This window comes from Garra rufa, chromosome 19, assembly GCF_049309525.1.
Source record: "Garra rufa chromosome 19, GarRuf1.0, whole genome shotgun sequence".
Taxonomy (NCBI): Eukaryota; Metazoa; Chordata; class Actinopteri; order Cypriniformes; family Cyprinidae; genus Garra; species Garra rufa.
In genome coordinates this window covers 7,616,626-7,644,158 of record NC_133379.1, presented here as the reverse complement: position 1 = coordinate 7,644,158, position 27,533 = coordinate 7,616,626, and the positions used below count along the sequence as shown (strand labels likewise).

Below are 27,533 nucleotides of genomic sequence, written 5' to 3'. Positions count from 1 at the left end.
AGAATGATTTAGTGCCCTTTTTGAAGTATCTTTGCATGTGTGTGACTCTGACCTGCACTGGAGTTCAGCTCCTCGTTCTCTGACTCGGTACCGTTCTGGCTTCCTGCTCCGTGAATGCTGTTCATGGCCATCAGTTTCATTTTCTGGAGTTTCATAGCTTCAGCCATGGCTGCTGCTGTCAGACCTGTGGAGCACACAGACACAGAGAAAGAGAGAGAGAGATAAGTATACCTGGTAACATACTTGGCCCCTTTTACACTTGGTACAACATCCGTCTCAGGAGATCTGATCTCAAGCGAACAGACGACGGAAATCGCTCAGCTGGTATTAACATGCGTCTCATGTGATCAGATTTTATCAAAGGGAAGCTCTCTGATGTGACTCAATCCCTTACAGTACTACCTCAGTGTGTTGATAAAGCACAAAAAGCCACGATATTGAAAATCCATAGTTTTGCACGTCCCTAATCAGTAATGGTCGTGACTGCTGCCCTCAGGCAGAATGTGGCCCTCTGGAAGAGGAGGGAGGGATCTACTCCCAGAAGGCCTTGCGCTCGTGGTCTCGTGCTAGTGTGTGTGTGTGTGTGTGTGTGTCCCACGAGGATTTCCCAGAGTTACTCACTGTCTCACACACACTTCCCGAACTCAACCCTCCTCTCATCAAGAGCTCCTCAGCCCTGGAAGCCATCATCACTCAGCCCAATTAGGCCCCTAATTAATTCAATTAAACAACGGAGGGACACATTAAGTAATTCATTAAGTGACGATGTGATGCCTTCTCGCACTCCGCTCTCGAAATTTCCCCACAAATCAGGTTGGGAGGAAGCGATGGCCCACGTCCTGTGTCTTTTTCCCCAGGTTCAGACAATGGATGTCACCTTGATCTAATTCATTAAAAATTTAGCCTCCAACGGAATACGTGAACTAGCGCACAAAAGAAGGCCGAAGAAAATTCCTTTATCCTCAGTTTCACACGCTCGGCATGCATTTGGAAGCACGGGGCACTTCTGCTCCCAGAGGGCCGTGCGATCCCCTGTCGAGCGCTTACGGATGAAAATGAACAGCGGCACGACTGGTTTCGCTTTCTGCGAAAACCAAGCCAAATAAACTAGCAAATTATTCATACTTCGAAAAATACAAGTTGTAGATATGCTGGACTAGAGTGGAGGGGGAGATAAATGAAAAAAGAAGAAGTAGTATTTTTTTTTTTTCAAAGCCAGCCCACATCTACAGTACAATTAGGCAAAAGTGGCAAAAACTGTAAACAAATTGTCAAAAAATTAACAAATATGCAATATATTTGTATATATGTAAACAAAGCTTATAGTATATTATTATTATTATTATTATTATTATTATTAGCAATATTATTTAAAGCAATTATTGTTAGCTTTATTAATTATTAGCAATGCTATTTACTGATTATTGTATTATTAGTATTTCATAATTATTATTATTGATATACAATTTATATTATCAATTATTAAATTATAATACCTAATATACACAAAGCCTAAAATGTTATAATACTATTATTATCAATATTATTTAAAGCAAATATTATTATTATATCATTAGTATTTTTATATTATTATTATTATTATTATTATTATTATTATAAACAATTTATAATATTATCAATTATTACGTTAAATTAAATAGCAATACATATTATATATAATGTATAATTTAGCATACATGCATTATGTGTGTATTATTATTTATATTTAATATGATAATAAACATAATATAACTATAAATTATACTAAAATATAATATTATTTATTATTATTGGCAACTAAAAGCATAATAAAATTATCTAAAACATAATGAATGTTTTAAATATATTAGTATTTATTATTATTATTGATATACAATTTATAATATTATAAATTATTAAATTACAATACCTAATGTCAACAAAGCTTGACATTATATATGTAATATATATTTTAATTTATTTATATATATATATATATATATATATATATATATATATATATATATATATATATATATAATTTACAACAAGTATTATTATTTGCAATATTATTTAACTGATTTATTAACTGATTATTATAGCAATTTATTATATATATATATATATATATATATATATATATATATATATATATATATATATATATATATATATCATTTAAAACAAGTATTTTTAGCTTTATTAATTAAAAATAAATTATTTGCAATATTATTTATATTATTATTTATAACAATATATTATTATTATTTATTATATTATTTTTATATAACTGATTTAATAACTGATTATTGTAGCATTAGCTTTTTTTATTATTATTGATCTACAATTTATAAAGTTATCAATTACATAATAAATAATAATACATATTGTATCATGTATTATACGTATATTATGTATGTATTGTTATCTATATATAATATGGAAATAAACATAATATCATTGTACATTATATTAAAATATAATATTATTAATTATTATTGGCAACTGAAACCATAATAAAATAATGAATGTTCCAAATAACTCATTTTATTGCTATTATTGTCATTTTTATTATTATTATTATTTATATACACTTTATAATATTATCAATTATTAATTCATAATATCTAATGTAAACAAAGCTTATAATATTAATACTATTATTACCAATTATTATTAGCTTTATTATTTAAAAAGTAAATATTAGCAATATTATTTATATTTTTTTATTTATATATTAACTGATTCATTAACTGATATTATAACATTAGAATTGTATTATTATTATTGCTAAACAATTAATAATATTATCAATTGGATAATAATTAATAATGCATATTTTATAATATGTATTATGTATTTAGTATTCTTTATATAATACGATAATGAACATAATCTCATTTTAAATTATTATAAATTATAAATAGTTGTTATTGGCAACTGAAAGCATAATAAAATTATCCAAAACATAATGAATGTCTCATTTAATTAATGAATATCTCTTTGAAATATGGTACTACATGTAATGACAAACTAAAGACGGCTAAAGCAAACAGTGGTTTTATCAGTTAGTGCTAACATTTTGTAGACGGGTCCTTCTGAGTTTTGTTTCTGGAAAATGTAAGAGCGCTGAAGTGGTGGAGAAGCGTCAGATCATTTCCTGTGAGGTCCAAATAAACTGCAAACTAAACACGATCGTTTATACAAAATACAAAGAGTAGAAAAATACAGGAAAAAAACACTCACAATTGGCGCATTGTCTCAGCACACACACACTATAAGGCCTCCTCCCGCCTCCTGATACTATGTCAAGGAGAAGCCCCGAGATCAAACGGCGTACGTAACAGTAATTGATGTTTGAGGAAAGTCGCGACCCGCGGAAATGGGAGCCGGCGGATGAAAGGCGAGTGCCGTTTTGCAGGGGTGGACAAACAGATTGCTTATTGTTTGCCTTTCATATGGCCCTTCAGATCTACAAGTCTCTCTGCTTCAGACTCCCGCTTTGAACACTCAAGGTATCACCCCCCTGCCGCATGAATGGAGGGCGCTCGGGCACGTCCCGAGAAGGGGAGAACACATCTATCCTCCTTTCCTCGCCCCACACTCCCTCGTTCTCCACATCTGACAGGTCCATCTCGGCCGCTAATGGTTCACCTGGTTTGGAAGTGAGGAGGTGAGCCGGCGGCCCGGACGGGGGCTTTTGTAGTCTTGAGGGGGGTCAGGTACGGGCCAGACTGGATTCCTCCGCTATGACGTGCCTGAATTGGCCCTTCTTCATACCTAGACAACAATGTCCCATTTAATTAAAGAGTGGTATGAGAAAAGGTAGATTCCAAAGCGAAGGAAAAATTGATCCAGAGGAGTTTCTTTTGATCTCGGAGTCAGTCAGCGTTACATCAATGGATTCTTTTCAGTGCTGAGAGGCTCTCCGTTTCACTGCGTTTAACTTTGTCTGTCTTTACCGCGGTAATGAAACGTTAAAGACTCAGTAAAAGACACGGAGGAGCTCGCACCTGAGATTGCGGCCTTGAATTCTGTCACAGGTCAGCAAATATTGGATGGCGATGTTTTTGGTTCATTCGTAGGACAAAATAGCTTTCATTTCATTAAATATAAGACTTTAAGATGTCCACATCATAAGAAATTTACAAAAGTGATTTTATGGCCATAGAATGGCATCAAATGTAAGTAAAGGGTCTACTTTTAAAGTTTCAAAAAACTTTTTGTAAAATTAAATGTCAAAATTTGATTGAAATAATGTTACATTGTCATTCAGTGACAATATTTATGTTCAAATTGAAACAACATGCTTATTCTGACTTGTACATATTAAAATATATCAAAGAATAAGGGAGCATATTAAATTTGATTGTGTTTTAAATGAGTTAAAAAATCTTACTGACAAATGAGCAAAACCTGGAATAATGGGAAGTTTTAAAAATATAGAATAATTAGTATTTGGGGTGAAAGTAATTTGTCTTTTAATATGTCATAAATTGATTTTTGTTGTAAATATGCCTGACCAGATTGTTATACTAAATGGGCATCTTCTGTAAATTAGGGAACAATTTAGGATATTTATTTTTTGCTCAGAAAAACAAAAACAAAAATGCAATTAAATTAAACAGAAAACTTTGTATTATTTTTTGGAAAAACAACAACAATTTAAAGCAGTATTACACTTATTGTTTTTATTAATAAACCCTGTTTCGTCTTTGACCCATACATATTTTTGTATACTGGTCAATCTCCAACTGAATCAAGTTTTTGTGTATATCTCAGACTCAGCATCTGTTTGCTTCCCAACAAATATTTATTCCAGCACTTACTTCCCCAACCAAACATGCTCACAACCCAATTCCACTTACAACTATCCTCACATACGAGGGCTTCTGTGATTGTATGTCCACGAACATACAAAAGGAAACAGAGGTAAAAATAAATAAATAAATAAATAAAGCAGGAAGAGAGAGAAACAACACATATAACATAGATTGCCTGTGAGAACAAGCCCAGAGAGATCATGTTTTCCACAAAGAGGGTCAGTCAAGCACTCCCTCCGTTTCATGCAACCGGACGCATTATTGCATTTTGCATTTCACCTTTTCAGACGAAACGAGGGTATAAAAAAAAAGAGAAAGGCACAGTGTCTTTTCTTTGCTTTGACAGAGCGTCTCGGGAAAAAGTATCAGATTTGTGCACAAGACGGGGAAAAAAACAGGCCGCGCATCTCCTTTGATTCACTGAAGAGTAAATATTACTGTCCGATTTCACGTCGAACAGTAAACCGAGAAAGGACAAAAAGGTAGGAGAAGGGAGGGCAGAGGGAGATGGGGGCGGTATACTGTATTTAATTCACCTTTGGAATTTCCGAACGGCAGAACAAGGGATGAGATGAACGCCTGACAAAGGCATATGGCCGGCGGGCGAAACCGGACTCTGGTGCTTTTCAGCGCGCGACGGTGAGAAAGAGAGAGAGAAATGGGGCGCGATGGAAGTTGTAAATAAAAGCCCAAATGAATGCTGAGATTTCCGCCTCATGACCCCACTGTTTGTGTGAAACCCACTGGAGGACTGATACAACTAAATCTAGGTTGTGTGTTCGTTTCCACCAACCAGAGTTTCCTCTCAAAGTGGGGCTGTTTTTGTTGGATACAAATGGCTCAAATGAACCTAAACTATTGATAAAATCAGAGTCATTTCAAAGGAAAGACTTTGATTTGGAAAAACAAATCAAATCTTAACAGAATGATGGTTTTGGAATCAGTTTTTAAAAATACTGAACAATAATGTCTTTCTTGAGGTTCTATTAATGATTTGTGAACGGACAGAAGTTTTATAAATGGCTCAACTGAACATGAATATGAATATGAATATGACTATGAATATATACGTCTGCCATGAAACTCTAGATGACGCAGGCTGATTAGTTGTTAACGTAACTGATGATATCACAGAGTTATACGACTTGGCACAAGCTGATTGGTTCATGTTGCATACGCAACCAATGAGCTTGCAGCTTGCAGCTATTTAAATGGCTGGTAGCATTCACTTGGGAATTTTGCAATACGCTTTCAGAGTTTCTCTGAAACCCTCCACCTTCCCCAGCTCCACCTGTATAGATCTGCTACGAGTTATTTTATGCTGTTTGTGCAGCAGCAGTATGTCTTAAATACTCACAGAACCGTATCACCATATGCTTTGGCAGTAGCAAGTTCTGTACTTACGTGCAGCAGCAGCAATAATCTACAACTACAGCAATAATCAACAGAAGCATATTCCGCAGGACCAAATACATTAACATTGTCATATCCATTACCATGCTAAACTCTTCTGTGAGGTGTCATGACAGTTTAGAGTTATTTCAAAAGAAAGACTTTGATTTGGAGAAAACAAAGTGAGTCTTAACAGAATGATGGTTTTGGAATCGGTTTTTGCAAAAATACCGAACATGAATGACTTTCTTAAGGTTCTATTTCATTAACAATTTGCGAACTATGGAACATTTTCATCATTCAGAATAGAAGACATGGTAAAACACTCCCATTTTGTTGAATACAAATGGCTCAAATGAATCAATACTATGAGTCAGTTTAGAGTTTTTTCAAACGAAAACTTTGATTTGGAGAAACCAACTGAGTCTTCACATAATGATGGTAAGGATATGAAAATGCCAGAAGGTGCACCTAAAAAAAGTTTTGGAATCTATTTTTAAAAAATACCAGACATAACTATCTTTCTTTATGTTCTATTCTGTAACAGAACAATGGTCTGGATCTGAAAGTGCCAGAAGGTGCATCTACAAAAAGGGTTTGGGAATCTAATTGCTTGGAAAAAGATACTAGTTATACATTAATTTCTTGATGTTCAAATGCTCAAATGAATCTAAACTATTGTCATTTCAAAGGAAACAAATCAAGTCGTGACAGAATGATGGTCTGGATACAAAATGCCAGAAGGTGCACTTAAAAAAATTAGGGTTTTGGAATCTATTTTTAAAAGATTCCAGACATAAATGACTTTATGTTCTATTCCATAACAGAACAAGGGTCTGGACCTGAAAGTTCTAGAAGGTGCATCTGGAAAACAAGGGGTTTGGGAATCTGTTTTTAAAAACACCAGATATACATTTTTATTCTGTTAAAAATGAATGCAACATACTGTATAGTAAAACACTGTCATTGTTAGATACAAATGGCTCAAATGAACCTAAGTTATTGATAAAATCAGTTTAGGGTCATTTTCCAAGGAAATACTTTGATTTAAAGAATCATGGTATGGATACAAAAGTAGGATTTTGGAATCTATTTTTAACAAGTGTCAGTTTGGAGTTGTTTAAAGGAAAGACTTTGATTTGGAAAAGCAAATCAAGTCTTGACAGAACGATGGTCTGAATACAAATGTTTCATAAGGTGGCTCTAAAAAACAGGGTTTTGGAGTTTTTAAAAAAATATCAGACATAAATAACTTTTTTGATGTTCTATACCATTAAAGATTCGCGAACACCTGAATATTTCCGCTAATGTGAACAAAAGACCAATGAACAATGGTCTAGATCTAAAAGTGCCAGAAGGTGCATCTAGAAAACAAGTTTTGGGAGTCTATTTTTAAAAACACCAGACATACATTACTTTCTTGATGTTATAATCTAAATTAAATGCAACACATAATAAAGCACTAGAGTTATTGTTAAAAATGAATGGCTCAAATGAACTTAAACTTTCGAAAAAATAGTTTAGAGTCATTTCAAAGGGAAGACTTTGATTTGGAGAAACCTTTGTGCCAGAAAGCACATTTTTTTTAAAAAAAAGGAAGTTTTGGAATCTATTTTTAAAAAATATCGCACATAAATTACTTTCTTTATGTTCTATTCCATTACAGATTTGTGATCAGACTTTTTCAGCCAGTTTCTGACAGATTATGCATCTAAAAACAAGGGTTTGGGCATCTATTTATAACAGCACCAGATATAAGTTACTTTCTTGACATTTTATTCTATGAAGAGGTCATAAACATTAGAACTTTTCTGCCAATGTGAAAGCAACACATGGCTCAAATGAATCTAAACTACTGATAAGTCAGTTTAGAGTCATTTGGAGAAACCAACTAAGTCTTAACTTAATGGCCTGGATATGAATGTGCCAGAAGGTGTATCTAAAAATAACTAGGATTTAGGAATTGTTAGGAATTAGTTTTAAAAAATATCAGACATAAATGACTTTCTCAAGGTTTTGTTTCCATTCGTGTAGTCTGATTTTGCAAACAAATGCCTCCTGAGGCGATTCTTTAAATGAACAAAGCCAATGATTTATTGGTTTGAATTGGTCTCCCTCTTTCACTGAATCATTCAGTGTCATTCTTCACACTGTGCCTTAACCAGGCGTGACACGAAAAGCAACAAACAAGTTTATTTTAGGCTTTACAACGTGTGCTTGTTCTTATTTATTGACCAGGACGGCCTGGGGTCGAGGGTCTCCCTGATCCTGAGTCAGCTCATGTGGGCCCAAACACTCTGTCTGTGAGTGAGCCCAATATGAGCAAGACTCTGTAATTACTTTTAATGAAGGCAGATGCTGATGTGGAGTTCTGCCATTATTGGAGCAGAGAAAAGATGATACACTCACACACACACAGCGTGGGAATGAGGGCATTGACGGCCGTACCCAGAGGACGGGCAGAGGAGTGGGGCGGACAAAAGAAAGGAAGAACAGAGAGAAAGATTTAATGTAACACCATGGAAGGGACATATGACGCGTCATGACAGCTTGAGGCTGTCTACAATGAATGCAAAATGTTCACTTTTTTATGTATATATCAGAAAGGATGCATTAAATTGATTCAGCAAAGATACAAAAAGTTTCTATTTAGAATAAATGGTGTTCTTTTTATCACTCCTGAAAAAAGTGTCACAGTTAAACAGCAAAACTGTTTTCTTGAGCAGCAAATCAGCATATTAAAATGATTTCAGAAGGATCACGTGACACTGAAGACTGAAGTAATGATGCTGAAAGTTCAGCTTTGACATTATAAGGCACATTTATTAATTACATTTATTAAATTGAAAACAGTTATTTTAAGTTGTAATAATATTTTCCAATAATTCTGTAAATACAATAAATGCAGCTTTGGTGAATGTAAGACTTTTTTTTTAGAAACATTTATACTGACCCAAATAGCATGCACACATAAAGTTGAAGTCAAAAGTTTACCTTGCAAAATCTGCAAAATAAGAGGGATCATGCAAAATGCATGTTATTTTTTATTTAGTACTGACCTGAATAAGATATTTCACACAAAAGATGTTTACATATAGTCCACAAGAGAAAATAATAGTTGAATTTATAAAAATGACCCTGTTCAAAAGTTTACACCCCCTTGATTCTTAATACTGTGTTGTTACCTGAATGATCCATAGCTGTGTGTTTTTTTTTTTTTTTTTTTTTTTTTTTTTTTTTATAGTGATAGTTGTTCATGAGTCCCTTGTTTGTCCTGAAAAGTTAAACAGCCCACTGTTCTTCAGAAAAATCCTTCAGGTCCCACAAATTCTTTTATTTTTATTTATTTATTTTTTTGTAGCATTTTTGTGTATTTGAACCCTTTCCAACAATGACTGTATGATTTTGAGATTCATCTTTTCACACTGAAGACAACTGAGGGACTCAAGGAAACACAATGCATTAAGAGCCAGGGGTGTAAACTTTTGAACAGAATGAAGCTGTGTACTTTTTTTTTTTTTTTTTGCCTAAATATCATATTTTTTCATGTAGTACTGCCCTTCAAAATCTACAGAAGATACTTACATGTTTCCCAGAATACAAAATAGGTTACATTTACCCCAATCTTCAAATTCAAAAAGTTTTCACCCCCGGCTCTTAATGCATGGTTTTTCCTTCTGAAGCATCAATGAGTGTTTGCACCTTCTGTAATAGTTGCATATGAGTCCCTCAGTTGTCCTCAGTGTGAAAAGATAGATCTCAAAATCATACAGTCATTGTTGGAAAGGGTTCAAATACACAAAAATACTGGAAAATCAAATCATTTGTGGGACCTGAAGGTTTTTTTCTGAACAACAGGGATTAAGAATCAAGTGTATGTAAACTTTTGAACAGGGTCATTTTTATAAATTCAGCTATTATTTTCTCTTGTGGACTATTTGTTAACATCTTATTCAGGTCAGTACTAAATGAAAATAACATGCATTTTGCATGGTTCCTCTTGTTTTGGTAAAATAATTAACATTTTGCAGGTTCTGCAAGGTGTATGTAAACTTTTGACTTCAGCTGTATATATTTAACTTGACAATTTTAATAAAACGAGCACTTTTCCAATATGTCAAGTGGTTGTGGATATTATTAAGCATAAAAACCTATTTGGATGCAGAATTTGGATGCAAAAATCTACCAAAACCATCCAGGATCTCTGGATTTGCTATGATTTGGGATGCACTTCTAATCTAGTATGCAAATTGGGACACGGCTTCTGATGCGACATGAAATAGAGAGAGACCTCTTTGTGGATATCTGCAAAACTCCACAGACATTATGAGGAGACTTAATATGACGATGTGTTTTACATGTTAATTTGACCTCTGGATGCTCAGAGGGACGCAAAGAGTTTTTTTCTCTCTCTTCGGCATAAAAGTGCCGACAAAACAGACAAATTGGGCCATAACATTATCCCTCAGCGCTCCTCATTTCCTCTACATTACGTTACAAAACATTAATATAATCCCTCCTCGTAATTTCTCAGGCAATTAAAGGTAAAAGCGGCCCAATTTACCACCCGCTATATACCAAGCCAGTTTAATGTCTAATAGCAGTGGCTTTAATTGTAGTATTGTGTTTTTTTGGCATTAATAGGTGCTGAGGTCCTAGTGGCCACTAGACACAGGTGTTAATTATCCAGTGCAGCAGTGGCAGCTTGCAGTTTTATATTGCATCAAGGTGAAATTACAGCGCATTACTCTCCTATCAAACAGAAATAAGCCGTTAATTAACTCCCTGCTGTAGTAATCGCTTCTTTATTTATTTATTTGTTTTTTATTATTTGTGCAAAGCACACATCTAGTTTCCAGTGGTGTGTAGTTTCCACATTTGCATATTTGCATGCGCTAAAAGTTACGCACCTAAAAGTTTTTCACTTAATACACTAGAGGTGACATTTTATGCTCATCTGATGTCAGTGCGGTGCTTTATATAATTTAGAACAAATGTTTTCAACAATATTTTTTAGGGTTAAGTTGTTTTTTTTTTACATTTATATCATAATTTTTTTTTTTTTTTCAGTTTATACCATTTGATAAATTGATCTAACATTGTCATATCATGAATAGCTCGAATTAACTAAATGATTTTATGTTTTCTTTTTTAAATAAATAATAAAATATTATTCCAAACTGCAAAATAAGTTTGCAGCAGAGGTAGGAGTAGTAATTAATTAATAATAACCATAACACAAAAGCTATTTAAAATATGAAATATTTTAAACTACTATTTGTTTCTTATCTTTTTTTAAATAAACCCTAAAGTGTTATGTTTAATATATTTATTTTAATGATAATTTGATGAGATGTTTTTTCTTTGTTATGAGCATGGAACTATAAAGATTTTTGGTTTACAAACAAAAAAACAAAATCTGCATAGTTATTGGATTCTGAAGGATATTTATGACTATTATTGTTAATTATTGACAGAAGTTGACAGAAATATTGAGTTAAGCTGACACATAAAAGCTATTTAAATTAAGAAATATATTTTAAAATACTACATTTTTTCTTATCTTTTCTAAATAAACCCTAAAATGTATGTTTAATATATATTTTTAATGGTAATAATTTAATGAGATGTTTTTCTTTATTATAAGCATGGAACTACAGAGATTTTTGATGACAAAAAAAAAATATTATATATATCATATTATATTATTTGGAATCTGAAGTATATTTATGTTAGGAGTTGTCACACCCTCTGCACGATCCCTCACCAGCCAATCACCACCACAGCACACCCGTGAACCATCACCAGAATACTAATCACCGTCACCTGCACCAGCAATCACCACACCCTTTATATACCTACCTCTGCCACTCACTCACCGGCTGGTATCGAAGTTGCATGGATGCTTCTCTGTGGATCTTCTCCCCCTCCTGTTATCTCTCCTGTGCTCCTCGTGGATTCTTCCGATGTTCTCCTGTGCTCCTCGTGGATTGCTCTGATGTTCTCCTGTGAAACACGTGAATCGTGTTAGAGGGAAGTGACTATTGCTAACGCTATGATCCTTATGAACTTGAACTCACCTGTTGTGTTTGTTTGAAGATTTGACCACAGAGACCTTTACTCACCTGATTGCACGTGTGTTGAACTGTGCACGTTTGTTAATAAATACCTTGAAAGATACTCACCTTCTCCCTTTGTGTGTGGTCGTGACAGGATACCAGCCCTTAAAATATTAACTCACCGCGTCACTCATGGAGGCGAGCGCCGCTATCACCGAAGACACCCCCGATCCATTTGCGGATATGGTAAACGTCCTTCGTCAATCTCTACCTGCTGCTCCAACGACGATTTCCAACACGCCCCTCTCTCGCCCCATGAGTTATTCCGGAGACCCGGGTGGTTGCAATGGTTTCCTCCTGCAAAGTTCCCTCTATATTGAAGCCAACGCACACCAGTTTCCTAACGAAATTTCTAAAATATCTTTTATGATTTCCCTCCTCACTGGACAGGCACTCCAATGGGCAGACGCACTCTGGAATTCACGGAGCGACGCTTTAATCTCCTATAATGCTTTCGTTGCCCACTTCAAGGACGTGTTTGGAGCTGCGCTCACTCCCCTTTCCGTGCACGACGAACTGATCACTCTGAATCAAGGTGCGTCCAATATCCATGAATACACCCTGCGCTTCCGCTCCCTAGCGGCCACCAGTGGTTGGAACCAAGTAGCTCTCCTAGCAGCCTACCGTAAGGGGCTTAAACCCCAGATCCGCAAGCATATGGTTATTTACGATGACAACGTGCCGCTGGAAACCTTTATTAAGAAGGCAGTAGGCATTTCTCAACATCTCTCAGCGTGTCCTTCTACAAAGTCTGTACCCAGCTTCCCTCCACTCCGAACACCGTCACCCCAACGAGATGCGGAAGAGCCTATGATTACTGACTCCTATCGCCTGGATCCTGCGGAGAGGAAACGACGAATTAATAATCGTCTGTGCCTATATTGTGGAGAAGCCTCTCACTTCATCAGTGCCTGTCCAGTCCGCCCGCCTCGTCCAATGGTGAGTACCGTATCTATTACTCCGGCCATGTCTCTCTTACCCCATATTACCGCTGAACTAATAGTAAACTCTCGTACTCTCCCCATCTATGTGCTCGTGGATTCCGGAGCGGCTGGCAATTTTGTTTCATCACACTTCATTGCTAAACATCGAATTCCCACCGTTCAAAATGAGGTCACATACCAAATTACCACAATCCAAAACTCACCATTGGGCGATGGTAAGATATCTCGCCGGACCAGAAAAGTGACCCTCGTCTCCCAACACAACCACCGTGAACATCTGACCCTCCTGGTACTCCCGCGAGCCAACGTGGATGTCATCCTGGGCAGACCATGGCTCATTAAGCACCAACCCCGCATAGATTGGAGCACAGGAGAAGTCCTGGAGTGGGGCAAGACGTGTGAGAGCCACGGCTACCGTCCTTCCTCGTCAGATGCAGAGTCTCCATACCGTCCTATCCCTCTGCACGCCACCACCATAGAGAGCCCTGCCACTCAATCCGCCACCGCCATTCCCCCCGTCTATCAGTCTTTCACCGATGTCTTCAGCAAGGAACGGGCCACACAACTACCACCGCACCGGCCCTGGGACTGTAGTATCGACCTGCTGCCAGGCGCCAAACTACCCCACGGGAAGATCTACCCCCTCTCACGTCCTGAGCAGGAAGCCATGGAGAATTACATCCAGGAGGCTCTCCAACAGGGGTTCATCAGACCTTCCACGTCCCCAGCAGCATCCAGTTTCTTCTTCGTCCCCAAGAAGGATGGTGGGCTCAGACCTTGCATAGACTACCGGGTGCTCAACGACGCCACGGTGAAATTCGCCTATCCACTTCCTCTAGTGCCAGCTGCCTTGGAGGAACTACGGGAAGCCCGCGTCTTCACCAAACTCGACCTCCGCAGTGCATATAACCTGATCCGTATCCGAGAAGGAGATGAGTGGAAGACCGCCTTCATCACCCCCACCGGTCACTATGAATATCAGGTGATGCCCTATGGCCTGGCTAACAGTCCTTCCATATTTCAGAATTTCATGAACGAAATCTTCCGCGACTACCTCCATCGATTCGTAATCATCTACATTGACGATATCCTCATTTACTCACGTAACCTCAAAGAACATCAAGACCACGTCCGTCAGGTTCTCCAACGCCTCCGTGAGTACCAACTCTATCTAAAATTAGAAAAATGTGAATTCCATCAGCCCTCCATCTCCTTTCTCGGATACGTGATCACTGCGGAGGGAGTTCGCATGGAAGCCGGCAAGGTGGACGCAGTGGCCAAGTGGGCGGAGCCCAAGACGGTGAAGGAGCTTCAGCGTTTCTTAGGCTTCGCTAACTTCTACCGACGCTTTATAAAGAACTATAGCCTCCTATCGGCTCCACTCACTTCCCTCTTAAAGGGAGGACGCCGGGTACTACAGTGGACTCCAGAGGCTCAGCAAGCCTTCGACCGTCTAAAGCAAATGTTCACCACCGCTCCCATCCTCAAGCACCCCGACCCTTCAAGGCCCTTCGTGGTGGAGGTAGATGCGGCGGACGTGGGCGTAGGAGCTGTGCTGTCCCAGTGGTCTGATGAACCCCGATCCCTCCATCCGTGTGCGTACTATTCCAAAAAACTCACCCCAGCTGAGCAGAATTATGGAATTGGAGACCGCGAACTGCTGGCCATAAAGCTCGCCCTCGAAGAGTGGCGGCACTGGTTGGAAGGAGCCCAGTTCCCCTTCACCGTAATAACCGACCACAAGAACCTCCAGTACATTCAGCACGCCAAGAGACTAAATGCCCGCCAAGCTCGCTGGTCATTATTCTTTGCCCGATTCAATTTCAACATTACTTACCAACCCGGCCATAAAAACACCAAAGCAGACGCCCTATCACGTATGCACTCACCTGAACCTACTTCTGACGATCCTGATCCAATTCTACCCCCATCTGTCTTTCTCGCACCCATACTATGGCAGCTGGATGAAGATATACGGGCCGCCACCTTCGAGGAACCTGCACCACCGGAGCTTCCCCCGGGTCGTGTCTATGTCCCAAGCCGTCTCAGACCCCTTCTGTTGGATAGTACGCACACGTCCCCCGGCTCAGGACATCCTGGCAGCAGGCGAACCCTCTCGCTCCTCCAGCAGAAATATTGGTGGCCCAACATGAGCAGGGAAGTGGAACGGTACGTCCAAGGATGTTCGGTCTGCGCCGTCAACACAACCCCACGCCGCTTACCCGAAGGTAAATTACAACCGTTACCTATTCCCCGCCGACCCTGGACACACTTGGGCATTGACTTCGCCACAGACCTGCCCCCCTCTCAGGGTTACACCACAATTTTAGTGGTAGTCGATCGATTCTCGAAAGCTTGCAAATTAATACCTCTCAAAGGTCTCCCCACAGCACTAGAAACCGCAGAGGCACTGTTCCACAATGTATTCCGGAACTTCGGACTCCCAGAAGACATCGTGTCCGATCGGGGACCCCAATTCATTTCCAGGGTCTGGCGGGCCTTCTTCCAACTTCTGGGTACCACAGTCAGCCTGTCATCCGGATATCACCCTCAAACGAACGGGCAGACCGAACGGAAAATTCAGGAAATCTCCCGCTACCTTCGGACGTACTGTTCCCAACATCAAAACACCTGGAGCCAGTATCTACCGTGGGCTGAGTATGCGCAAAATTCCCTCCGTCAAACCTCTACTGGTCTAACCCCATTCCAATGTATTCTAGGTTATCAACCAGCTCTGTTTCCATGGACTGGAGAGTCCTCCGAGGTGCCCGCGGTAGATCACTGGTTCCGAGAGAGCGAGAGGGTGTGGGACTCAGCGCACGTCCATCTCCAGCGGGCAGTACGGAGGCATACGGAACATGCCAACCGCCGTAGGTTACCCAACCCAGTTTACCTCCCCGGAGACCAGGTATGGTTGTCCACTCGAGACATACGCCTCCGGCTGCCCAGTAGGAAGCTGAGTCCCCGCTACATAGGGCCCTTCACCGTGCACTCACAGATCAACCCTGTCACCTACCGTCTAAACCTACCTCCACATTACAGAATCGCCCCCTCGTTTCACGTTTCCCTACTCAAACGCCACACTGAACCCCTGTTCCCTTCCTCCACAGAATCGGAGTCACCTCCTCCTCCCGACCCGCCAGAGATCCTTGGAGATAACATCTACCAAGTCCAAGAAATCCTAGACTCCCGGCGGCGGAACGGCCAGCTCCAGTACCTAGTGGACTGGGAGGGGTTCGGACCCGAGGAGAGATCGTGGATACCCCGTGACGACATCCTGGACCCGACTCTCCTCGAGGAATTCCACCGCCAACATCCCGAACGCCCAGCTCCCAGAGGTCGTGGTCGTCCCCGTCGCCGTTCTTGGGTGCCTGGAGTCACCCGTGGAGGAGGGGGTGATGTCACACCCTCTGCACGATCCCTCACCAGCCAATCACCACCACAGCACACCCGTGAACCATCACCAGAATACTAATCACCGTCACCTGCACCAGCAATCACCACACCCTTTATATACCTACCTCTGCCACTCACTCACCGGCTGGTATCGAAGTTGCATGGATGCTTCTCTGTGGATCTTCTCCCCCTCCTGTTATCTCTCCTGTGCTCCTCGTGGATTCTTCCGATGTTCTCCTGTGCTCCTCGTGGATTGCTCTGATGTTCTCCTGTGAAACACGTGAATCGTGTTAGAGGGAAGTGACTATTGCTAACGCTATGATCCTTATGAACTTGAACTCACCTGTTGTGTTTGTTTGAAGATTTGACCACAGAGACCTTTACTCACCTGATTGCACGTGTGTTGAACTGTGCACGTTTGTTAATAAATACCTTGAAAGATACTCACCTTCTCCCTTTGTGTGTGGTCGTGACAGGAGTATTATTGTTAATTATTATCATAATTTTTCCAGTTGACATACACAAGCTATTGAAAATGTAAAATATATTTTAAAATACTACATTTTTTCGTATTTTATTAAAATAAACCCTAAAATGTTATGCTGTTGTAATATATGTTTATATGTTTACATATATATTTGGATTCTGAAGTATATTTATGGTAGGAGTATTATTGTTAATTATTGTCAGACAGAAATATTGAGTTCAGTTAACAAACCTATTTAAAATACTAAATATATTATAAAGTACTACATGTTTTTCTTATCTTTTTTTAAATAAACCCTAAAATGTTATGTTTATTAAATATTATTTAGTTTAATGATATTCCTTTATTTATTTATTAGCGTGGGACTATAGAGATTTTTGAACACACACCAAAAAAATCTTATCTTTTTAAAATAAACCCTAACATATATTTTTGAATAATTATTATTGATTTAATATATTTTTTAATGATAATAATTTAATTATTTTTTTTTTTTATCAGCATGGGACTACAAAGATTTTTAAAGACCCAAAAAAAGGTTTTATTTATGGTAGGAGTATTATTGTTAATTATTATCATAGAAATATAGAGTTGTGTTGACATAAAAAAGCTTTTTAAAATATAAAATATATTTATTTTAACGATAATAATTTAATGAGATGTTTTTATTATTATTATTATTATTATTATGAGCATGGGACTATATGATTTAATGACCGAATAAATAATAATAATAATTTGGCACTATTTATTTGGATTCTGAAGTATATTTATAGTAGGAGTATTATTGTTAATTATTATCATACTTCTTGGAGTTGACATACAAAAAATATTTAAAATATAAAATATATTTTAAAATACTCCCTTTTTTATTTTAAAAATAAACCCTAAAATGCTATGTTTAATATTTTCCAATGCTAATAATTGAATGGGATGTTTTTCTTTATTATAAGCATGGGACAACAGGCATTTTTGATGACCAAAAAAAAAAAAAAAACCTTAATTGATACATTTGAAAAAAATGCTTCTGGTCAAAAAAAAACTAAATCAAATGCAAAATGGCCTAAATACGCACCAGCACCATATGCTCAGTAAAATGCATATGTGCCTGCATTAGTCTGGATAAAAAAGCAGCTGTATAAACTACAACTTACAGTAATTCTATTTGACAATACATGCACCTTTAACTTCAGCTGCAGGCTCTCTATTTGCTAAGAGATACAAAATCTTTCCGTTAAGTTGTGTTTTATGTACTCTAGAGAAGAGACACGTGTGAACGTGGAGTGTGTGTGGAGTGTAGAGTGGGCTGTGCCGACTGCAGCAGGATTGTGAAGCACTGAGGATGAGATCTGTGATTGGCTCGTGGGCGTCATGATCTGTACGTGTCATCAACAGTCGCCCTGGAGGAGCGCGGGGCGGTGGGTGGCAGAGGCAGTGTAGATTAATAACCCTGTGTCCTGCAGTCAGACTGCCTATGGAGAGAAATGTGTGTGTGCACAACCATCAGGACGCTAAACCATCTCGCAACCCAATGCAGCGTGTGGATTTATCTGTATGCGCACACCTTTATGTTTTCCAATCAATGGCGTATATTAATTTCTGCCCGTCACGCACACATACGTGCGGTCGCACACTCATATACACACAAGCTGCAATCAGCAGTGATTTCGAGGCATCCCTTTAACCCCAGGAACTCGTTAATGTTTCATGGAAAGAGCCACTAGAGTCTTCACTGGCCGACTCAGAATCTCACGACTTAGCAGAAATAAATGGGCCAAGTGTTCAAAGAGTAACAAGGCACTGCTCACTGGGCAGAAAGTGAGTGGAGAGCACTTTTCCTACCTCCTCTCTCGCACTGTCTTTGGCTCACATACTCCTCTATTTCGGTCTTTACATATCATAGCATCTATCCCCTCCATCCAAAACAGCCCAAAGCATTCTCAGAACATGGATTTTAATTGTCTGGAACGGCTATGAACATAAATTCTGACTCTCATGTTGTTCCAAGCCTGCCTTTATTTCTTCTGTGGAACATAAAAGGAGATATTTTGCAGAGTGTCCAAGCTGCTCTTTTCTATATAATGAAAGTAAATGAGAACTGGGGCTGTTGAGCTCCCAAAATGACTCGGAAACACCATAAAATTGGTCTATGTGAGTCTGTGCACTTCATTGCAACTCTTCTGAAGTCATATTATGTAACTGGGTTATTATTTGAATATCTTTCCTGCAAAACAGTTTTCAAATCACATTTGGACATTTAAAATTGCTGCGTAAAAATATATTTACTGAAAACAGCATTAGTTATTTTGATTTTGAAGTATTTTTATGGCAGGTGTATTCATTATCATGATTTTTAAAATTAAAATAAAGCTAAAATAAAAATTTAATATAGATATTAGATTAAAAACATATTAACAAATTAGAAATGCTGCCTTGGTAATTAACTAAAATAAGTTTAATATTATTAAATGAATATAAAACAATGATTTTTTATTTTAAAAAAATAAATAAATTAAAAAAAAAAAATATATATATATATATATATATATATATATATATATATATTATTTTCTAAAAATATTCTAAATTTATTTTACAAAAAAATCACTAAAATTAATTTCGAAAATGAATACTGGTGCTTTTGTCATGTTTCATTTCTTATCTTAACAAATTACAATTGCTGCCATGAAAATAAAAATAAAAACTCAATCAAAACATAAACAAAAACAAGAAAAAATTAACCTAAACAGACAGACAGGCAGAAATTACATAAAAATAAATAAACAAACAAATAATATTTTTCGTTAAAAAAAAAATATATATATATATAAAAAAATTTAATGACTAAAAATTCAACCAAAATTTATTTTACAATTTAATTCTAGTGCTTTTGTCATGTTTCTATTCTTTTATATTCAAAAATAACAAATTAACAAATTAGAAATGCTGCCTTAGTAATTAACTAAAATAAGTTTAAAATTATTAAATGAAAAAAAAAAACCTGAACCAAAACGTAAAGTAAAAAATAAATGTAACCTAAACACAGACAGACAGAAAGAAAGAAATAAACAAATAAATAAATATTTTTTTCTAAAAAAAAAAAAAAAATCTAAAATTAATACTAAAATAATTTCGACAATTAATACAGGTTCTTTTGTCATATTTCATTTTTCATATTATTTTATATGCAAAATATAAATAAAAATTTATTCAGAAATAAATGAATTAATTAAACAAACAAACAAACAATATTCTCAAATAAACAAATTAGAAACGCTGCCTCTGTAATTAACTAAAATAAGTTTAAGAATACTAAATGAAAATAAAAAATAAAACTGAAGCAAAACATAAACTAAAAAATAAAGTTAACCTAAACAAACAGACAGATATAAATAAATAAATAAATAAATAAATATTTTTTTCTAAAATAAAATTCTATACTTTTTTTTAAATGACGAAAAATTCAACTAAAATTTAATTTGAAAATGAATACTGGTGCTTTTGACATGTTTTATTTCTTATATACTTTTATATTCAAAAATATTCTCTTTCATGGTAGTAATAAAGCCATAAGCTTAGAGCAAACAATGGCAGAATTTTTGAATGAATTATTACTTTAACTTATATAGTGTGAAATAATAATAATAATAATAACCAGGTGGCAGTAAGTAAAAAGTAAAGTTGATGTCAATATAAAATATTAATTATGACATTCAAAGATATAAACGTTACAGTTACTGACAGATAACATTATTTGACCAGTGATCTGCGTCTGCAGGTTTTTATTGACCTCACATTAACTGTAGTTATGTGATCTGTGCAGAGCATTCGATAAGGATTTGATAAAACTCACAGAACAAAAAAATAATACCAAGGTCCACCTTTCACAACTGACTGCCCAGAGTGTTTCTGAGAAACAGCACTTCATATTAATATTAATAATGACGATCAAAGTTCACGTCAACCATCCTGCTCCTGTTCAAACAAACCGGTTTAGTGCAGTCCGGAGGTGTGGTAATGTAAACTATAGTTAGCTTTATTAGTTCATAAAAGCTGATAAATTCATTTATTACTTTCACTCCCCGAACGTTTACTTCTTCATGGATGCGCAAAAGCCCCGCGAGCACACAGAGCGCTGGATAGCGTAAAACCTTGTTTAAATGCGTAGAAGGAAGGGATTGTGTTGATTAGTGTGAAACTGAGCTGCTGTAAACCCTCGGGCATCGTACCTGAAAACATCCTCACAAACATCTTTAGAGAAAGATAGGAGTGTGTGTGTACAGTACATATGTGTGTGCGTATGCTCTTCAAACTGTGTTGATCTAGATTGGTGAAGACACAGCCGCAGGCCTCAAACACAGCAAAAGAGAGAGAAAACAAAATAGGTGTTATAATTTGCGGCATTTGCAGAACCAATTGCATTAAAGTGGAAATTTGAGGTGGAATTTCATTAAATGACAGCCCAACTATAATAGTGAACTAAACTTGTACATTTTCTAAAGGAAATGTGTAAGCGCTAAAAGGTTCTGAGCGGTTTTAGCACATTTCTGTGTCCTTGCTACACTCTTAAAAATAAAGGTGCTTCACGATGCCATAGAAGAACCTTTTTGTCTAAATGGTTCCATAAAGAACCTTTAACTTTCTGTTTCACAAATAAGGTTCTTCAGATTATAAAAAGGTAAGCAAGAAATGGTTCTTTGAAGAACTTTTGACTGAATGGTTCTTAATGGAACCAAAAATGGTTCTTCTATGGCATCGCTTGAAGAACCTTTTAAAGCACTTTTATTTTTAAGAGTATAGGGTTTTTCATCCATACATTCACTTAGAAAAGCACAAGCCACGTGATTGGAGATTAGAACTGATGAAATATGTTCTACGTTCATGCTACATGCTAAAAACAAAAACATGCTACAGTAAACGCTACATTAAAGGCTACATTTGAATGCTGACTATACATATTAACTTTTAAGCTATCCTTACCAAAAAGAAGTATACTTCAAGTTTAAGTATAGTTCAAGTATATTTTTAAGTATACTTTATGTAGTAAGTATACAAATATCAGTGTACTAGTATACTAGTATACTTTTAAGTGTACTATTTCAATACTCCTTGGGACTAAATTGGCCCACTTTCTAGTATATAAAAGTATACTTTTAAGTATACTTTAAGTATAACAGTAGTAAACTTTGAGTACACAACTAGTTTACATCTATGTTTTCAGTTTGTACTGCAAGTATACTAAAAGTGAACTTATAGGTATACTGACAGTTTACTAATTAAATACTTTTTATGCATTTTTAGTCCACTTTGAAGTATAGTCACAGTAAACTACTAGTTTAGTAGTTTTATACTGCAAGTATACAGTAAGTTTTCTTTAAGTGAACTTTACACCATACTTTAAGTGTACTACTATGTCCCTATTTAGGTATTCATTTGTATATATTTTGTTATATGAATAGCTGAACATACAAAACATCAAAAGAAAGAATAGCTTGTAAACAAAAACATTTTATTCTAGCTTCATGCATTCTTTTTTATAAACACTTGAATGTGGGTTAGTTTCATATAAATCGTGATAATCAAAACGTTGATGGAGTTTTAGGTTGACACCCTAAAGCTTGACACTCATCATTTCCTCTTCATGGGTCAACATTTTATTCCATGACGTTACACAGTTTTACGTATCTATGGTTTTAATGGTGTTTTATGTCTGACGATTGTGTTAGATTACATGTGGAAGCATCTGTTGTTTCGGTTTCTTCTTCACTTGTGTTTTGGAAATTCTGTACAGAAGATTCTCAGAGCACAAGTATAGCTCAAATATATTTCAACTTTTTCTAAGTATAAGTATACTTAAATGTCATTTTAAGTATATTTCTGAGAAGTACATAAAAAGGTAGACTGAAAGTATACTTTCCTATTTTTAGTTTAAAGTTTTAAAGTATACTAATAGCACACTTGAATAAACTTCTTTCTGGTAAGGGTAATTTAGTGCAGAATAAGCAAATAAACACACAACACCTATGTCTTTACAACAGTGAAGTGCTTATTCGCTGAACATCCCAAATTTGGTGCTAGCGCTAATGGCTTAGTCTCGTTAACATGGTTAATTGCAGAGGCGCAGAGGTATGACCTCCCTCACATTTCAAAGGAAGACTGAAGCTGGGTCATTAAAGACTAGACCACCCAATTCTCTCTTTAGACCCCCAAGCGTTTATTTTCCCGCAAGACAGCAAGCACAGAGAGTCCAAACTCGAACAAACAACGGTTTAGCTTGAGTAGCATGTGTTACGTGTTCGACAAAACCCCTTAACCTCTTTTTAACTGTTGCCCTGTGGTGAAGTAGAGTCAGTCACTTCTCCCTCGCTCTTTTTCTCTCTCTCTGTGTGTCTCTGTGGTCAAGGCTTTTTGATGTTTTAATCAAGAAAATGCTTTTTATATAAATATGTATTAGCGAAAGGAATTACTTTAAGATTATGGTTGAACTTTGAATGACGTTTTGATGCGTTTACTATTTGTTGAGCATGTATTGTAGTTCATGGAAATGCATGAGAAGCTGTAGTGATTATAATCAATAACTTCCTGCAATACAAGTGTGAGGTTTAGATTTAAAAAACGAAAATATAGAGTTTCCTGTTTCTGGAAGAAACTATTGCGCATAGTGTCAGAATTGATAGATTATAGTAGGCCTGTCATGATAACAACTTTTTGTTGTGCAATATATTGCTCCAGAACAAAATTGCGATAAGCGATATTATTGTCATTTTAAAGCCATTTTATGCCACTGAATATATAATCATAATATAACAGTATAATAATGCAAGAACAAACTTTTAATTCTTAAGAATGATGGCGATTAAGTATTAAAATGTTAAATACCTTTAAAAACTTAAATGAATAGTAAATAAACGTTTTCTAACAAAAAGTACAAAGTAACAAGAAGAAAAAAAGAAAAATGCACAAAGAACTTGTATGGAGATTTTTCCATCTACAGATTTTCCCTGACCTTTTTTTTTCTCTGTAAATTAAGGGTGCACACTGTTGCTGAAAACCACAATCCCTACCTAGCACTCAGAATTCTGTATGCACATGATCTGTAGGCACAGATCCCCAAACAAGGCCATATCTGCAAATTAAATATGCTTTTATCTGATTATTGGTGCCGATATTAAGCAGTTTTTTGGTTATCGGTATGGGTCATTTTCAAAACTGATTTGCAGATAAAATAATTAAAAAGCATTTAAAGAAAGTTTTTGTCAGAGCCCTTGTTATTCTTAATTGTAACATTAATCTTTCTTTTTACACCAGACATATATATCGGTTCAAAATATCGGTTATCAGTCTACTTGATCTGGATTAGTCGTTATCAGCATCGGTCCTAAAAAACACACATTGGTGTTTTATTTTAAAATTTATATATATATATATATATATATATATATATATATATATATATATATATCAGTTTTGAAAATGACTGATACCGATAATTATAAAAATGCTTAATATCGGCACCGATAATCGGCCAGGCCTTAATATATATGTGACCCTGGACCACAAAACCAGTCATAAGGTAAAATTTTACAAAACTGAGATATATACATCATATGAAAGCTCAATAAATAAGCTTTCTATTGATATATGGTTTGTTAGGATAGGACAATATTTGGCCGAGATACATCTATTGGAATATCTGGAATCTAAGGGTGCAAAAAAATCAAAATACTGAGAAAATCGCCTTTAAAGTTGTCCAAATTAAGTTCTTAACAATGCATATTACTAATCAAAAATTAAATTTTGATAGGTTTACAGTAGGAATTTTACAAAAAATCTTCATGGAACATGATCTTTACTTAATTTCCTAATGATTTTTGACATAAAAGAAAAATCAATAATTTTGACCCATACAATATATTTTTGGCTATTGCTACAAATATACCCCAGCGACTTAAGACTGGTTTTGTGGTCCAGGGTCACACACACATATATATATATATATATTTTTTATTTTTTATTTTTTTTTTCTCAAATGTATACTTATGTGCTTAGATACATGTGCTTATATATTTATATAGCTAATATTGCATTTATGTAGATATTTTACAAATATATGTTTAGATATTTTTTTTACAAATGACAACTAAGGGGAATATCTTGTGTAGCCTTAGGATTTATATAATAAAATATCTAAATATAATTTTTCAATTTTACTAAAAACTTGAGTAATGATATTGAAAATTCAGTTTTGCCACCATAGCAATAAATTGCATTTTCAAAAAGTTTAAAATAGTAATTTTTTTAACATATACTATACAAATAATTCACAATATTACTATTTTTGATATTTGGTGAGCATAAGAGACTTTTTCTAATTTATACTTTGCTTAAATAATTATAATAATAATATTAATTTTATGTAGATATTTTACAAATAAATATGTAGACATTTTATAAATACAAAAAATATACACCCTTTAATATTGGTCCAGAATGTGTCAACTGCTAGTAAATTTCACAAGAAATTACAAATAGACTGAAAACTGAAACAGTATTTTCTTGTAAAAACAGCTTCTAATAATTAGTTTTATTTACAATTTAGAAAAATCATTTACAGTTTTTTAAATTATTTTAATTTAGATTAAATTACTACTAGCGTTAACTTACTTTTATATACCTTCAACATTTCTCATGTTATCACAGTTTATTCGTTGTAGTTTAGAAAATGGTAATAAAATATGACAAGAACTCAGAGTTAAAGTGTGTCAGAAAAACATGTATCTTGATAATGTCAGATAACTTTGATAGAAAGGTATATAATGGATTACAATCAACTGTTAGTATGACAATATTTACACAACTGCCAATACTTTGTTGACCAATTACCAAGCAATGCTTTATTTTGTTCAGTTTGTGGTGTAAAAGGTCACATTAGCAATTAAAGAAAAAACACTTGGCAAAACATGGTCAGGTCAAAGTGTTAAATCAAATGTTTGGTCTCAATTTTTTTAATTTTACTGGTAGTTCACATGAGGAATTTTGGGTATAATATATCACAGTTTATTTTGCTATCCTCACTTACATAAATGAACTATAGTGTCCTGCACCCACTAGTAAAAAATACCCCAAATTATATCTGGTGTCTGAATAATTTTTGGTTTGACTGTATGCATATATTATATAAGAACGTGTCAAAATGTTACATTCAAATTCTAAATGAAGTCTGTTAAACCATACAACTTTTTTTTCCTCTCAGGCTGGATGGTTCCTACTTGACTCAAGTACAGAAAAGGAAACGACAGAGCAACTGTAACCACCTTCAAGAAGCGTGACGTAGAGAAAGAGAAAGTGGGGGCTTCGAGCCTGTCCAAATGAGTTTAATATGATTGATGAGATCTCCTTCCCGCTCTTTCTCTCTCTCCATCTGAGAAAGCTCACTTCCATCATGAGCTGCTACTGGAGCAGCCCTCCCACTGAAGGCAAGGTGCATCCAAGAGCCGAAACAATAGTGACAGGCGGGCCGGCCGGGGGTTTGCTCGTAGGATTAGCTCCAATAGCCATAATAAATGAAACAAGAGGACCCAAATGAAAACAGTTGGGCGCTGACTGGCGGAGGGGCTGATGGGAAGTGGCAGCTCTGCCGGCCCCCGGGCGCCGAATTAGTTTTGCCACTCGATAATTTGACTGATCCACTCCAGTGGCTGAAGAAAGCCAGAGAAAAAGAAAAGAAGAGACACAGATAGAGGGATAAGTGGGAAGGTGAAAGGAAAAGGCTGATGCAGAAGCTCACTGCACCTGTTGAGCTGACTTTAGGATAGGATATCTCTATCAAACACACATTTAACATCTTTAGTACCACTGTTTCTGTGCTCCTGAACAGAATGATGGGAAGACTTTCAGAGAATAGGGGTGTGTCATATTCTATGACATGCTGGTACAAATAATGTTGGATGACTGGGTCCAAAACTGCCAACTGCAAGCAAATTGAGAAAATGTAAAAAAAAATTTAAAAAATTTTTTTTAAAAAAAGGCGTGAAAACTGTTAAAATAACTGTATTAAATATAAAATTAAATATTTTTAAAAGTAGTGTAGAAATATAATAATAATAATAATAATAATAATAATTATTATTATTATTATTATTATTATTATTATTATTATTATTATTATTATTATTATTATTATTATAAGCATTAGCATTATTATTATTGTTGTTGTTAATTATAATAAAAAAAATTGTTGTTGTTATTTGTTGTTGTGTACAAATATACAAATCTTTATTATTTTTATTTATTATTTTTATTATTGTTATTATTTTTAATAATAATAATAATAATAATAATAATAATCTATATTTTCCATTATCTATTATGTCTGTGGAATATTTTGCTATTT

The 27,533-nt window shown here is 35.6% G+C and overlaps 1 protein-coding gene across 4 annotated transcripts in view; it reads right to left on the bottom strand.

Annotated features, from left to right (window-relative positions):
- Nucleotides 1-27,533, bottom strand: part of dacha (dachshund a) — a 196,241-nt gene that overhangs the window by 80,833 nt on the left and 87,875 nt on the right. For all 4 annotated transcript variants that reach the window (XM_073824205.1, XM_073824206.1, XM_073824207.1 and 1 more), the window contains exon 3: nt 53-184. In XM_073824205.1, the coding sequence (XP_073680306.1) occupies nt 53-184 (132 nt within the window). The remainder of the gene's footprint in view (nt 1-52; nt 185-27,533) is intronic.